Below are 17,156 nucleotides of genomic sequence, written 5' to 3'. Positions count from 1 at the left end.
TTGCCTTGCAGTTGGATTTTGGAAATTTGGATTCGATGCAGTTTAAAACTGTCAGCGTCAGGAGGCACTCGGGTCGCGGTGGTGGCGGTCGCTAGATGTCGGTCGGAAGTGTTCGTTCGTTTGTTGTTGTTGTGTAGTTTAGTCCTAATTAAAATGTTTATTTAATCACTTTCAAGTGTATTTAAGTGTTTGTTGATATATTTCCGAGGATTAGTGATGGATTACTCGACCTTGGACGGCTAATTCTGCTCTCCGAGACCTTCACACACAGCAGGTTGGTTTTTGTCTGAAAATCAATATCTGTTGTCCATTTCACTTTGTAGCTCTGTCTTGTACAAGTTTAACAATAATCATTTTAAATTGGTACTTTTGAATAATAAAAGCATTGTACAGATGGAAGAAGTGAGGGAAGAAAATAGAAACAGCATAGATTTCAAGAGAGAAATGATTATAACTGGGATTACCTATAGCCCTGTAGATACCTACTCAATACTTATAGAAACAAGAACTAGTTTAATTCAATTTTTCTCTAATCTTCAGCTGATTGATTCAATTATTTTATTCCAGGATTTAATATACCATGAAAAAAATTTTGTTAAAACCTGTTAATAATCAAATAAAGCCTGGTCCAATGGTTAAAATGTCAGTGTGACAGCTTGTTGCAGGGCTATGAAGCATACATACATGCATTTGACATTTGATAGTCATCTGACTATATTAAAGGGTATGCCGAGGGGTATGCATCAGTGTCAGGTTAGCCTGCTGTAATACACTTGCTACTTTTTTGAAAGTATGTGAAAAATAGGTATGTAGGTAGGTAGGTGTAGCAGGTACTGCAGCCCTTGTTGCAGCCTGTAACAATATTCCTACACCTACAATACCCTCAATTGAGCCGTTAGTACTGTCTATAATAACTATGGTATCTCCACAATACTTGGGAAATGCCCAAAATATACTCTAGGCAACAGTGAGTGAATCAAGTAGATGATTCAGTAATATTCAAGGTAATAACTGTCATAGTTTAGTTTGGGTACTTATACAGTTACTCAATGGCAAATTGAAAATACCACCAGCAAGTTAGTAGATCAGTGCTTTTTTACAATTTTTTTTGCTAGTCTGACCTTATTACATTGAAAGTGTTTCTACAGTTTACCTAATTCACTAAAAGTGAGTAAAAAATCTGAATTAATTTCTGTAAGTTTAAGAGTAATCTCTTTGGTAAACTTTCCTGTATAAGGGAGGGTCAACAGCAAGTTAAGAAAACTTTTAAGTGCCTAAGGGCCCCTACTTTCACTTCAGAATAATTTTATTTCAAAGATAATTGCTATAGGTAGAAACTGTGGAATTATACCCTACCATTGGTCAATTCTGTCATTTTTTAAAAACCATCCTATAGGTAAATAAATTTATCCAGAGGTGAAAGTACTGGTTCCTCGACTGGTTCTTATTCAAGTCCTAATTGCATGTGGATTTTATTTTGTGTTATCCTCACTTCTCAGTGATAGTGCTTGTGTCTACTAACTATTGTGTTTTACTTAGTAGGATAATTAAGGAGTAAGGATTAGTTAGGATAATATTTGCATACTTGTTTACTTTTTCCCAAGTGGTACAGTTTTTTTTGTATTTCAGGCAAAAAATGCAGTTACTCTTAACTTAACTCCTCGCTTAACTCTAACTATTCAATTTATTGTGTTTAGTATGTCAGAAGATACAGATACACTTAAATATCATAAATGTTGTTTTTTAAAACTTTTTACATATGTTGGCCCTGTTTACAGTTTCCCATGAAGTTAAGGAAAATGTAAACACAATAATAAGAAATCTGCTGACCTTTATGCTTAATTAGGAGCATTGGCAAAATACATATTAGGAGATTATGGAAACCCTGCACAGCACTTTTGAACTACTAATCCAGCTGCACCCTTCCTGCTTCTTCTAAATTAATAATAGACAGCTGTAGCATATGGGGGAGCAAAGACAAGGGGATTTCATTCTCTTGAAAACAGAAAAAAGAGCTACTTATGTACTATTTATGGTCCTACAACTACTGATTTTTTTACTTTTAAAACATTGGTTATTTCAGAATATGGATCAAGATTGAAGCAAAACATGTTTTATTATAAAATTTTCTAGTTTAATAGGTTATAAGTGAAACTAATGAGTGGCTCCTACTGGCATTTAAAAAATCCTAAGGTACCCACCTCTCAATTTAATTAATTAATTATAGCTGAAAGTCTGATGGAAACCCATAAAATTTGCAATACCATTACGACCGACAGATTGTCAGTGAAAAATTCTGAATCAATCCTTTCTCCTCTCAATCCTCACTGTGATTATCGGTCGCTTTTTTTGTTTTTATTTGCACATAATCGTAAATAAATTGCTTGATATGTATAAGTAGAAAGCGGACAGCAAGTGCAAAACGAGATAACAGCACAGCGAAATGAGACTACTAGGTAGAATGATGCAGACGGATGGAAAATTGAAACAGATGCTTTGCATCATTGCCTTTAATACCTTCTTCCGTTCGTCATCTGTTAACCGATCGTTACTACTGATGAATTTGGGTTGAGTATTCGTGTACAGCTATTTTGCGTATTTGATTAATTTGTGTCAAATATTATTTTAACTCTCTCAACTCCGTAGTTAATTTGGGATGTCTATTAACTTAGTCCAGGAGTAAATCAAAAGTGATCTCAAAAAATAGGTATTAATGTCCAATCCAGCTAATTTGTAGGTCTTGAAAAAAAAATAGTAGAATGAGTAGAATGAATGTTTTGAAGTCACTCAATTTTGACTAATAGTGAATAGTAGTGGTAACTGTCAACTTCATCAGATCAGAACTTTTGTATTTAAATGCTCATCAGTGGTGCTACTCATTTGATTAACTGGGAGCTTGCATGTTGTGTTATGAGTGGAACACTGACTTGCATAAAGTAAAGGAGTACCTAATTGGTAATTAAATAATAACGTTTTTCTTTTTGAAAACTTAGATCATACTTGATGTCATAATCGAAAAATTTTTCACCTTCTCTCTCAATTTGTGGAGGTAGATTGTCACTGCAACGTTTTCGAAGCCTTCCTGTGTTTCGCCTCCCTGAAGTTGATTTATCTATGGCAATCTTCACTATTCGTTCTTCTGGTATAGGTACGTGTGATAAGGTCATTCCACCTAATGTTTATAGGAGTCTATGGCAATAGTGGCTATATCGAAATAATTTGTATATAGACTGAATTAGTTCCTTGCATAAACCACTTGATTGCATTTAAAGTAAAACTATTCTTCTTTTTGTCTGTTACATTATTTAATGACTGGACTTACTTTCTTTAATTACCAATTTATCCATTGCATCTCTAACTGCTTTTGAGTGCTTCAATATCAATCTTCATACCTACTTACACACAATTTGTGGCACTGTGTATAGCAATGTATTTCAAGAGTTTAGGTATAACCCTCGGTATAACCGTATAATATAGATGTCAAGTTAAATGTTATGAGTATTTGTTATTATTATCCTACCCTGAAGATTAGTATTAAGATTAAGTATCAATCAATCATATTGGTGTAATGACAAAAACAAGTATATGCAGATAGGTATCTAATCGCACTGAACTGTACGCAAAGAAAACAAAATGAGCAATTTGTTTATATCAAGCTTCTAGAACATATAAATATTTATGTAATATATCCGTAATAAGTATGGATGTTTAGAATCAGAAAAATGCAAGCTACTACAAGTAATTTAAATTTAGTAGGAGATTTACTGCATTAACAAATTTAGAATAAGAAAACTGTCACACAATACACAAACCGAGACACAAACTTTACCTAAATCAAATAACTAATTTTTGGAATTAGAATTGACCCTCATTCTGCCTACAAGCTGATTATGAGGGCGTTAAGTGGTCCTGGACAACATAATTAATACGGGTATCCAGGGGAACTATTAACATCCAAATATCATACTAACCCTCATACGTAAATCAGATAATTATTCTAGTTTATGCCAAGGCGCAAGATAGACAAGAATGGATCTTTTGTAGGCTAGGACGCAACTAGGGTTGTGATGCCAGAAATGATGATGATTCTAAAAGTGTAGCGACTATTTTTACGGACACTTAATTTAATTCACCCTCCATAAATTCTAATTAAGAATCCTTAGTTTGGGAATGTCGCTAAAAATATAACATGCGAGGGTAAGGAAAAGTTTTCACTGGAATAGTGGAAACTACCAAACTCCCACAAACAATTAAGACAACAACAGTCAAGCTCTATGGGGTTTATGTCTGGACTAAGTGCTGGCCAATCAAATCGCCTAAATCCTTCTTGAACCAGTGATTCTCTGACAACATGTAAATCTATGATCTATACTCTATAGTTATTATTTAAAATTAGAAATATTTCACACATTACAAAAATTGTTCTTGAAAGTAGAAAAATTAGTTAGAGTTACTAAAATTATAATTTTAGTAATGCGGAAAGCAAACATCGTCATTTCACTTAGCATTCTCTTCTGCAAACTTGAGGAAATAAACAAAAACCGACATTATTATCTTCATGTTCAGTTTTCTGGTCTTTAAATATCAGTTTCCTGGTATCACTTGTACCTACGCATTTTGTCCATCTTGTATCAGCTTGATAATTGTATTGTTGTTGCAACAAAAGGATTCTCGACAAGATCTGTTGAGTAAGTATCTATAGTTTCTAGAAGCAAAACATCATAAAGAAGATTCACTTTTTTAAACTTATATCTGTTTAAATAGAAATATGTTGATATTTTTGGAATCAATGAAATGCAATGCAAATCTAATTTGTTGGATTACATATTTGCTCGCATAATTCAATTTGGAATCCAGACGTACCTAATCATCAATTCAGATTAATTCTCGTAATATTAAAATTTTTAAATATGCTTTTAAATATTCGAATTTAATTCGGAGACCTACTTTTCACTAAACAAATTGTGAACTAGCGCAATATTAGTGGCAACCGCAAAATTGAAATTTTACGATTTCAAGTAACCTTGGACCGAAACAAAGACAAGAGCCTACGAAAATACATTGGCCGAGGTCCAATTACCTGATTGCTAGTGCTGCGACATTGGCAAAAGATTATTTTCGCTAAGCCGCAACAGTTTCGTCTACGAAAATTATGGGACCGAGGAACTAGAAAAAAAACACTAAATCGTCCCGAAATGTGGGATTTCCATCATTGAAATAAAAAGTATCAGCAGTTTTCACTTCTGATCACCGAGTATTATGAAAAAACGAAATAGATCTTTGTGCAGATTCACACCTTCTTCAAGACGCAACTTTCTATATTAGCAGGCGTGCCGTGAAACGCTTTCCCACATTCAATTACATTTCAATTGACCTGTCGCCGGATTAATAGCGAATCCAATCAGATTCTCAGTCTTTAATGAGTTCATATTGATGACACTTTCCTTTTTTTGCTTCAGTGTCACCTGCTTGTCAGGTTTGAACTAAAGGAACCACGGTATTCTTTCTTGGTTTATGAACCAATTCAACGAAGGCCGACCACTTGATTAGAGTAATTTTATGTTTTACAATTAGCTTAAATTATAATTAATGCAGTATTTAAGGATGACTAAGGCGTATGGCAAAGGTTATTTCCAATCCAACAGTTTAGTGGGAAGAATTTGCTATTTCTTAATACGTTTGAGTATTTGCAAGCAATTCTAATTTGGTTAGTCAGTAATTCAGAGTGATGCTTTGGATTTACGAAGGCTTAGAAACAAGGAAAGCACTGTTTGCGCTCACTGTCCTGTCACAAAGTTGCTTAGGCGTGAATCAGGATCACTTATATGCTTTATAGACTACAGTGAAGCTTTTTGATAAAGTAAAACATCTTTTGTAAATCTTGCGGTCCGCATTTCTACTTTTGCTCACTGTACAGTACTAGTTTTATCTCATCAGACCTGCCTTTCCGAGGAATTTAAGAATCATCCTGATGGACATCTGCTATATTGCTTTGTTCCACTGTATGTGTCCTGCAGTCTCACATTCACGTACTAAGTGGAGAGTCGTTTCATCCTCTCTACCGCACAGTCTGCATTTAGGATTTGGTACTCTTCCCACTTGATGCAGGTTTCCTAAGTTGACAGTCCCGTGATTAGGCCCACCGCGTTCTTCAATTGCTCCCTACTTAGGTATCAAAGTTCTGTTGCTCTTCCTCTGGTTTTGTCTCCCATAAACATTCGGGTCTGCTCCATGTCAAGGAGTCCGTTCCAGTGTAAGTCATGTAGCTTTCTTGATAAGTCCATTATTTCTGTAAGAAAAAACTTATTGAACACTGGCTTACTAAAACAGAAATTGACTCCGACATACTTAAATTTCAATATGATGGCTCAAATATGAATTCTTTCTTTATTTACTGGTATAAGAGATTTCAGAACATATCTTCTTGATTATAGGGCACTCCTTTTTAAGATGAATCCTTGCTTTCAGCTTTCAGTAATTAGTGATTCAAAACATTAATTTATTCGTTGACAAAAGTTGTTGGAAATATAGATCACAAGTTCAAAATTGCTTCAATTATGTTTTGGAAAACTACTTCTCTTAATTCTCATAGAGAACTCTTACAAGATGTTGAAGAGGACTTATTAGTAACGAACTCTTGCTTTAATACTTAAACTTGACTAATTTCTATGCTTGTTCTGGCAAACAGGAACATTAACTGAAAATTTTGTGTCTGAAGTCTGGTAAATGGCGGCACCAGACACTCCAAAAGAATACAAACAATTTAACGATTCTTTAAATAATTTGCTCGCTCGGCACGTCCTAAAACTTACACATGTACACACGTTCTTCAGAATATGTTCGGGGTATTAGAAATACATTAGTAACGTTACGTAACCGTTTCCTATTTATGATCCTATAGTAGTATAGTTAGTAGTCAGGAAAAGCCGTTATAATATCGTTATGGATACCTTTGCATGCATAATTCCTGTACAAGAATGACGGTTTACCAAAGTCTCAAGTAGTCTCATAAATCATTTGTATGTATGTTAGCCGGGTTTTGCCTTATGGCATCATCAGACATGCGAGTTCAAAATTATGCACTCGAATTTTTCTTATGTAAGTTTCTGATGTTGCCCTAGAAAAACAAAGTTAGGTATGAGAGTAATGAGGATTTTGGGATACCCTTATTACCATTTGAGAACCGAGTACTGATATTTGAACTACCGCCTCAATGGAGCTGTAAAGACTACTTACAGTGTGGTCCCTCCAAGAAACACATCTACATCTCTTCAAGTTCCAATTAGTTACATTTTTACAATTTTGATCTTATTTTTTTTTAAATTAACCTCTTGTGAGAGAAAAATGATGCTTAAATTACAAAATAAATGCCATAAACCGAATTGGTTAAACAAATCTTTTACATAGGTAAAAGGCTTTCTTAGCTTTGATGCACATCTGTTCTAGTTGTTTAAATTATCCGTAAAAGCAAATCCCAAATATTTACACTAGTTAAGCCAAGGAATTTTTATTCCCTTGTGTAATTTATTTTATCTCTATGAAATAGTTATATGATTTTCTGGGTGTAAAGCATGATTTATTTGGTGATAAATGTAAGCTTACTTCGTCTAGCAGCTGTTTCAGATTTTATTTCTTATTCATAGCTGATACAGTTATTTAAAGTTTGTGTTGTTTAATAAGTTTAAGTGGTTTCTACAATTACTATGATCAGTACCTACCACGTAAATTTACTAAATTTAAAACTTTTTCATTATTGATTCAGTTGACACCAATAGAAGGTAATTTATGATCACCAGAAAGTAAATAGTTTTATCGGTTAGTGCAATCGTAAATCTTCTTATCGCTATTTGCAATTATATTTTTTTAAAAATATGAACACACAAATTATATTAAAGGGTCTATTATATTGCTAAACGCAGTGAAATAAGGACTATTATGTTTAGTTTGCAACTACAAGAAATCCAGTGGATTTAAATCTGAGGAAGGTGAAGTCCAGTATGTTGGCTCTCCTTGCTATAAAATTAGGCAAAGCCCCTTCATCAGCTTAAAAAAATATCATAAATTAACTAGTAATATATTATAAATGTACTTTTCAATAAAAAAACTTTCTTCACAGGATCACGTATGATTGTGATGCTTCTATACAAGAAAATGCTCTTCCAGAAAAAACGTCTGCATTCAGTCCATTCTAGTTACTTCAAAAATGCTTATTTGTCTGTGAAATATTCCAATAAGAATATTGGAAATGTGGGTATATCGACGGATGCTACAAACATGGTCACCAAAAACCAACCAATCAAAGCTGAGATATTTTTGACATATTGATAGGAGCGACACCTCAATGGAAAGAACGATGATAGAAGGGAAAGTAGAGTAATACGAACACGTGGAAGATCACCTGAGAGTTGGATAGACCTAGTGGGCCACAACTTACTGGAGTAACTTGGGCCGAAGAAGTGAATACATGATGGTGAAGGTGAAGGACTAAAGAGAGAGATAATCACTTAATCTTAGATCATTAAATAGTATTTTATAGAGACTTGGATGGACTAAATGTTTACTTTTGAACTCTAAAAAAAACTAGCCAAGTTGTGTAAAGTTCATTCCTCTAAATCTCATGTTATCTCATCAAGAAGCTTGACAGTACACTTAACGCCTATCCGGTGCAAGACGATTTGTCACAAGTTTATGCGTCTCCAGTAACGAAAACCCACATGCACATGGCCTTAAAATTGTTCAAATAATTGCTAGGATCAAACCTGTAAATAAAATACTTCATTCGATCCGGATTTGATATGGATAATAACTGTTTACAAGTTAAAAATAAATGCTAAACAGCAAGCAATAAGATGATTTTGTTATCTCGAATCGAGACTAAACTTCTGACCGTGTCTTTCTCTTGCCTGAAGAACCTGTTGTCTGACACACATTCTTCAGTGAATTTACGCTACTAGGCACGTTTCGATTGTATTTACGTGGGTTTGAATCAAAAAAATTCGGAAGGAAAAGTCTAAAGCTTGGCTTTTAAGGCTGTTAAATTCACGTCTTCTTTGTATTAGAAGCGGCTGTCACGCACCTGTTTGTCTTTTACGTTTGTAATCTGGTGGTTTTTAATGTAAATAATACTCTGAAATTTAAAAGATGCTTTGTTTGTAATATACAAGTTGTTTCCTATCTACGGTAGACAAGAGAGTAATACGTGAGGTTGTTTAAAGAAAAATTGTGAACCTCTGAGGTACTTTCTTTCTGATATGCTTATTAAAAAAGACGTATTATAAAATATCATCATAAACTGATTTGGTTGGTATTTAGTACACTTTTTTATACACTTATTTCAACTTAGTACACTTAAGTTGAAATTATTAAGATCATCATCATCAGACAAAAGTTGTCAAATCTGGTGTTGTTTAATGTGTAAGTCAATAGTCAATCACCCTGTACGTTGGATTTCTACTAAAGCGGCCACCCATTATTGAAGAAAACAGAATCAGATGCATTATTTATAGCTACCAGAATGGCACCAGTTCGACTTGTTTATATCGGAAATACAATACCGAAAATCTAAATATTGAAACTGAAAGCTATGGCTGCTGCAAATAAATCATTAACTTCGGAAGTATCGTGTATCAAGCCAGGTCAACCCAGTTTCTCGTCATTAGGCCGCGGTCTATAACGGTGTGTGATCTGAAAAAAACTTGCCTGCAAGTTATTTCATTGATTTTCGAAGATTCTAGCCTATTAAAATTGTGTGGAGTTAAATTGAATAAATTTATTCAGAGATAAATTTGAAGATGTTATAACACGTACGTTTAGTACCACTTATTTGAAGCGTTATCTTCGTGATGGTGACCCTGCCTTTCGGGCGCACCTAAATGCTGAACAAACTCGGTTATATTCTCGATAACAGCTTTTTGTAGATTAGCCAGTTATTTGAAGCATCTTGACTAGTAAAAAATACTGATGTTTATGTTTTTATATAACAAAGTTAGCAATGAATGTTAAAGTTAGTACTTTTTTCAGATTTCAGCACAATGTCCTTCTTCAGCAATCATTAAGATAACCAGGCAGTGTCCGCAACGACCTACCCAGGTGCCACCTTGCAGCATCATGTAGATTGTCTAGGTTCCGTTTTCTCGGTACGGTGACTTTCCCTCTCTCGTAGAGATGGGGGCAAACATGGGCAAGAACGCATCCCTATTGGACGCCTTGCCTTCGGGCCAGGGCACACTGCACGTAGTGATGTTGGGTCTGGACTCGGCCGGGAAAACTACCGCTCTCTACCGGTTGAAATTTGATCAGTACCTGAACACGGTGCCCACGATCGGGTTCAACTGCGAGAAAGTCAAAGGAATGTTGGGCAAAGCGAAAGGTGAGTGGGAGCGTCATTCATTCTTCCTCTCATTCATTATAAGACCTCTTAAAACGTCATCAAATTTCTAGAACTAGAGATGGCCGAAGGTAATTTTACTCTACAAAGAATTTTTTATACCTTTAGTAACCGAAAAAAGTCACTTTTTCACTCTCTAAAACACCTTTTCCACGAGGAAAATCTTGAAAATTACATTCAATCAACGTTGCCAAAGTCAAAACTCTTAACATAATTTAATCAGACAATTTGGTATCTCAGTTGGAATATGAATCAAGTTTTAGAGTTTATGACATTGGTGTCTTTGGAAGTTTGAAATTTCCCTGAATCTACTTCCTCAGCTAAGTTTTCAATACAAACTTTTCAGGTGTCAATTTTCTGGTATGGGACGTGGGTGGCCAGGAGAAACTTAGGCCTCTGTGGAAGTCATACACCAGGTGCACGGACGGTATCGTGTTCGTGCTGGACTCGGTGGACGTGGAGCGTATGGAAGAAGCCAAAATGGAACTGATCAGAACGGTCAAATCACCTGAAAACTCGCAGGTTCCGATTCTGGTCCTGGCTAACAAACAGGATCTTCCCGGCGCTCGTGAACCTAGAGAATTAGAGAGACTTCTAGGTCTGACTGGTATGTTTTTATACAGTTTGATGTTGAGTTATACAAAAAAAACTAATAACAAGAAATTACATAAACAGTCTAGGAAGTATTGTACAAAAATGTATCAACAACTCTCCTGTACGTTGCTTCGTTTTCGTGCAATACTCCCTAGACACCCTGTACAAAATATACAATTTGTCATCGTCCGTTGTAGAATTGGGGAACGGAGGTGCACCAGGCGGTCACTTGTGGCACGTTCAGCCGGCCTGCGCAATAACGGGAGACGGGCTGCACGAAGGTTTGGAAGTACTGTACGATATGATCGTAAAACGACGAAAACTGGCCAAGGAGCGAAAGAAAAAAGGCAGATAGGGAGCGCTTGACGGTGCGGCTCCTGGCTGTACCAAAACTACGTTCTGTTGACTTTTTACGGTTCGTTTCGATCGGGAAATAGTGCAATCGCGGTGCTCGCGATATTTTGTGTACAGTGTGGAGTTTTCCTTTGGTAATATAAATAAGTAAATGCGCTTTTAATGTGCGATCCTTTTATACACGCCGCACTACTGCCATCTGTTGTATAATTATTAATCTAGGAGTTCCAGGAGTATGTTTTTGAGTGACATGCTGTGATAAATCGCTTCGGGTCAGTGTTGGAACAGTTGAAAGATTGACAGCACATTCACAGTGTGCCTCAACGAATTTATAGCAAACCGCGCCAATTGTTCGATGCAAGTTCTTGAAAACATTTCTCGTGTTGTTATAGTAAATTAAATAGTTGACGATAATGATGATTGAAACTGAACAAACACACACAGGGTGCATCTTTTATATTTGAACTTTCCATACCAAAGGTGCTTCGTATTGGATTTATGTCTATTATTTTGGTAAATGTCAATAATTTAACGAGACGCCATACAGGGTGTGTCTCAGTAAAGCAGCCTGTATTTTTATAGTTACCACTAATCGTTTAAGGTTCCTGTGAGTTTGATGAAGGGGCAAACGGCTGCTGGTTTTGTGTAGCTCACTGCAATTTGCACCTAAATCTAATAAGTTAATCTATTTTTTAACAGGGTTTTACTTGTATGTAATTGCATTAAAAATATGTTAAAGGTAATCCAAATTTACATAAATAAGTACATAAACATGTTTGGAACCCCGCAATTTGTTCTAAGACTGTTTTAGTTTTGTTAATAGCTTGAGTGACAATGAACTCAAATTTCTGCTAGTAAATTCTACAATTAGGTAAACTTGGGACTATGAAATTAGTCAAGTTGGTGTTGACGTAACAGTACGTAAGCAAAACCCCCCTTTCACGGACACTCCTATTAAATATTATATTTTAATTATGTTAAACGAACAATATTTAACTGTGTTTTCCTTGTTACCTACAAAGGAACGTTGATATAATAATGTAGTCGCCATATTTGTTACGTTTATTCTTTCTCCTGTATATAGTGTACCTACCAAAAAGAATTGTATAACATTATTATGTCTTTTATTAAAAGTGAACTTTGTTTTTTACAAATGGGCGTTATTTAATTTAATTGTTCTTCGCACGGAAGAGAAGATGGAGATGACACAACTTGGTAATTTAAGGTGAGGAGAAGAGTGCACTGGATGGCTCCGGTTATCGATCAGTCGTAATATCGATGAAAATTGTTCAGTTGTATGGTTTCACGTTTATGTTTGCGATCAACAAAACTTGAACTATGGAAAGGTCAACCTCAAATAATCTATATACAGTTCGAATGTGTTATCTCTCTTCTGAGACACTTAAGGACAAAATGTGACTCTTAGATTTTCGTACAAACGTAAATTTTCTACAATTTTGTCCATTAACATTTTTCTGAATTTTGCTATGTGACCGAGATTGAAGTTCAGTAAACATTCCCAAGCAAATATCTCCCTTCTGATGCCCTTTTAGGACAAAAGTCTTTCTCAGGTTTTGGCAGAGAATTAAACTACCTGCAATATGTTTCAGGGTCTTACAGAACTTGACAGTTGGAAACTAAGACGCGCTTTACAATTAATTATTAGTAATAGTAGTAATTATTAGATTAAAGTATTCCTACTATCGATAGCTCTGCTAGATATAATTTTGTGTGAGAGATAATGGAGTGTTTCTTGGATCTGTTCAATTTATATAAATGTCTTATTTCTCTCAATCTATACCCTTGATGAACATAAAACAATGTTTCTTGGCTCAAATCCAAATACCCGGTACAGGCACTTAAAACTGAACTAAATTAACTTCTCATATTTTATAAAGATGTCAAAATCTTTTATAGCAAAAATTAGGTGTTCCCACGATTTAAGTAATAACGGTGATGATGATGAGACTTAACCAGTGTCGACATCGGATTTAGTTGTGTGCAAACCGTTTTTTGTTCAAATTTATTTGCTCAACGTTCATATTGAAATCCTCTCTGTTTGCCGACCTTAATACCGGCGTGAGCCAACCAGAAACAGTAATAATAAGTTACGCTCAATTAAAATTAAACGGTTGTGTAATAATTTGTTGACCAACGAACTGCGCGCTTTTGAATACAATGGTCCTGTTTAGTCAGAAACTGAATGGTTCGGTTGGTATTTAATAAATGTACACGTATAATATGCAGTTGTGCTGTCCGTCTGTGTTAGATGAGGCAACAATATTAAACCTTCATGATTTATAGGAGTACGTACTGTAAACGAGACGATTCATGCAGAAAGTCCCCGTTTCCTGTTTTTTTCATTATTTGACCGGAAGATATGGTATTGTGCAGCTCATTTAACGAGAAAGGGTTCCAAAAGGATGCAGTGAAGGACAGAATAAAAAGCCTACAGGAACTACATAATATATTTTAAATGTTTTCCTTTTATTAGGTAGTTAGGTACTGGTTTATTTAAATGTGCTCAGTAGTCAACAGACAACAATAAAGACTATTAGACATCAACTTATTTAATGCTCTTAGGAGTTCAAAAGAATAAGTCTAATCCAAACATTATATTACGAATACAATTTTGAAATTTCACTTTATCTGAAGGTTTGGTCAAACAATCAACAAGTTTGCTTCAAATATCAGAGCTCTATAGCCTGTCTTGTTATGGTTCGATTTAGCCTTAGACCTTCCATTTTGCTGAGGAAAGTATAGGGCACTGTATACAACTATCCCTCTAGCTTTGCACCATTCCTTAAAGTTAAGATTTTTACATTCACAAAAATCACACTAGCAAAAAAGCGAACTACTGTGCATTCAAAGCTCAGTGGAAGAGCGTTACCACGAAAATGTAGAAGTGATTGATTTTTGAAACACAGAGCGTCAATGTTCATACTAAACATTTCGTTTGCCAAATTCACTGGTTTGCTTCTTACCGATGATTTTAAACTTTCCACACCTGTATAATACTATATTAACTGTTTATAAAATTGTGTGTCATTCTTGACATTAACATATTTACGTTTTACTAGTTTGATTGTCATTCTTTGCCTGATTATACAAAACTTTTGCAATGGCGTCTTCATCATTTCCCCGAAAAAATGTGCCTTTAAACGAACAAATGGCGCTGGACACTAAAGACAAAGCGACCAGACGAGTGATAGCACCCTACATGAAAATTGTGAGAAAAAGTAAAGCTGGAGTGGACAAAGCAAAAGAAGAAAGTCAAAAGTTTAGCTTCTATTTGAAAAACAAGCCCAGTGTTCTAATGCAGGACCTATCTTCCTTCCTGTCAGACAGCGTGGACTTGGCCGCAGTGTTGCAAGAAACTGCTGAGGTCTTGAAAGTTGTTACCAAAGCAAATGGAGTCACTTTGTATATTGTGGATAGCGCATCCGAGGAAATCTACCAGGTGCCCAAGAATGTGACCCACGAACGGCATAAAGTCAACTGGAAAATCCAGAAAGGGAGTACCGTAGCTACTTATGTGGCTTTCAAAAAGGAATTCGTGTTGGTAGATGATATTTTGTGCGACGAAAGATTTCCCGCTGGTTTGGGATATCAAAATGATATGGTCAAATCAGTGTTGTGTGTTCCCATAGTTACCACAGATGGGGACTGTTATGCCATATTAGAAATGTATCGATTCGTGTCGGAATCACCGTTCAGCAAGGAAGACTTAAAAATTTCTATCGTTGTTTCCGGATGGATGGGAGCGGCCATTCATCAAAACCGCTTGCGATTGGCTTTGCAAAAACAGCAAGAACTCAATGATTACTTGCTAGACTTAATAAAGTGCTATTTTGCTGAAAACGTCTCCCTTGAAACTCTTATCACGGAAATTGTGAAATTTGCAAAAGCAACTTTAGGAGCCGAGAGAGGATCGTTTTTTATTATAGATCCGGAAAGTAGTGATATGACCGCTGAAGTGTTTGATGAAGGAATTGACGGTAGTCAAGCCAATACCATGCATAGAAAAAACATCAAAGTACGTCTAGCTAAAGATCGTAGCATTCCCGGCCTAGTTGCCCGAACTGGAGTGACTGTAAACCTTAGGGACGCTTACAATGATCCGCGATTTTTTACTGAAGTGGAGAAAAAGACAGGGTTCATAACAAGATCCATCCTTTGCATGCCTATAGTAAGTTTAGAAAATATCATCCTGGGGGTTGTGCAAGTCGTGAATAAAATTAACGGAGTGGTTTTTACTTCCTCGGATGAAAATCTTTTCAAAACTTTTTCAGTGTATTGCGCCTTGGCTTTACATTACGCCAAATTGAGCAAGAAGATGAAACGTACCTATTTGATGAACCAGTCCAATTTGGAGCTGTTGAGTTATCAGCTAAAACCCTGCATACATGACATTACTAACTTTGTCAAAAACCCCGATGTGGTCATACCCACTGGATTTAATGACTTTAGATGGTACATTTCGGTGGATGAAGAACCTATTATGCCTCAAATGGTTTATTACATGATGAGGACCATAGTGGGCTTCCAGGAGATCAACCCAGACATATTGATGAAGTTTATTCTTACTGTAAGGAAATGCTACAGACCTAATCCGTATCATAACTGGGAACACGCTTTTAACGTAGCTCATTGCATGTATAACATTCTGCTGAGAAACAAATCCATATTCAACGATATTGAAATCAAGTCTTTATTATTGGCGTGTATGTGTCATGATCTGGACCACGGCGGTTACACAAATAATTTTTTACAAAAAACTGATGACACTCTATCCCAGCTTTACGACGAATCTTTTCTGGAGAACCATCATTTCCAAGTAGCTATGTTGATATACAAAGTATTTAGCTTCTATGAAGTCTCGGAAGATGTTTGGAAGCAGGTCTATGCGGAAGTACGGCAATGCATCTTGGCCACCGATTTGGCCAACTATTTCAAAGTACGGATCAAGCTTTTACAAATCTGCAATGAACAGGCTATTGACTGGGACAACCACCATCATCGTCAGCTGTGTAAGGCAATCATGATGACCAGCTGCGATCTATCCGGGTCTTGCAAACCATACATGGTCGCTAAAGTTCTGACAGACAACGTGGTCAAGGAGTTTTACAATCAAGGTGACAAAGAAAAGGCCATGGGTTTAACGCCGTTAAGTCTGATGGACAGAGAAAAGTCAGCACAAATTCCCGAAGATCAAGTCAATTTTCTCACTATTATCGTATTACCTTGCACTGATTTGCTAAAAACTTTCCTGCCAAATTGTGGTGATCTTAGCGGAGAGGCAACGTTGCTACGAAAAACATGGCAGGAGATTATTGATCTTAAAGGCAGAAAGAGTTGGAGGCAGGATGATTCGGTCGTCAATCCTATTGATTAATGTTCTAGATACCAGTGATTTGAAGTAACACATTTCTATGAATCGTATGTGGTAGCGAATAAATCATACTCTTGCATGAATTACCTTTTTTACTCTGGTACAGCCTGGTTATTTTGTTGTTTGACGTGTGTTTAAGTTTGAAAAAAAAATATCTCTTTACCTTCCATGGACATTTGGGTTTACCCCATCATGCCACGAACCTTTTGTCAGAAAACACACGTGGTTCCTTCTTAACCCGGAAGGTCAGCTATTTTATTTCCTTCGTTGTTTTGGTGTTCTTTTTGCCAACAACGGTGTATTTTTATTGTACCCGGATGTTTATAATAATTTAAATATAAAATTAAATTTAATATTAAATTTTACTTGGATATTTTTACTTTAATAATATCCTAAAACTCTTGATGTCATGTAGTTTACATTTGGGAT

The 17,156-nt window shown here is 35.7% G+C and overlaps 2 protein-coding genes across 2 annotated transcripts; both read left to right on the top strand.

The window, feature by feature from the left end:
- Nucleotides 1–36: 36 nt before the first annotated feature.
- Nucleotides 37–12,489, top strand: Arl4 (ADP ribosylation factor-like 4). The gene is made up of 4 exons (XM_081983627.1): nt 37–274; nt 10,021–10,369; nt 10,734–10,994; nt 11,179–12,489. Exons 2-4 carry the CDS (start codon nt 10,165–10,167, stop codon nt 11,334–11,336), a joined length of 624 nt encoding a protein of 207 aa, XP_081839753.1. The 5' UTR covers nt 37–274; nt 10,021–10,164; the 3' UTR covers nt 11,337–12,489.
- A 1,705-nt stretch (nt 12,490–14,194) lies between these two features.
- LOC145731703 (cAMP and cAMP-inhibited cGMP 3',5'-cyclic phosphodiesterase 10A-like) lies at nt 14,195–16,810 on the top strand. Its single transcript, XM_081983605.1, has one exon. The coding sequence runs from the start codon at nt 14,457–14,459 to the stop codon at nt 16,728–16,730; it is 2,274 nt and encodes a 757-aa protein (XP_081839731.1). The 5' UTR covers nt 14,195–14,456; the 3' UTR covers nt 16,731–16,810.
- Nucleotides 16,811–17,156: the final 346 nt, after the last annotated feature.

The sequence above is a fragment of the Ips typographus genome, linkage group LG7 (assembly GCF_016097725.1).
Source record: "Ips typographus isolate SLU linkage group LG7, UJ_Ityp_2.0, whole genome shotgun sequence".
Taxonomy (NCBI): domain Eukaryota; kingdom Metazoa; phylum Arthropoda; class Insecta; order Coleoptera; family Curculionidae; genus Ips; species Ips typographus.
The sequence above is the reverse complement of the archived record's forward strand: the minus strand, read 5'-3'. Positions and strand labels throughout refer to the sequence as shown.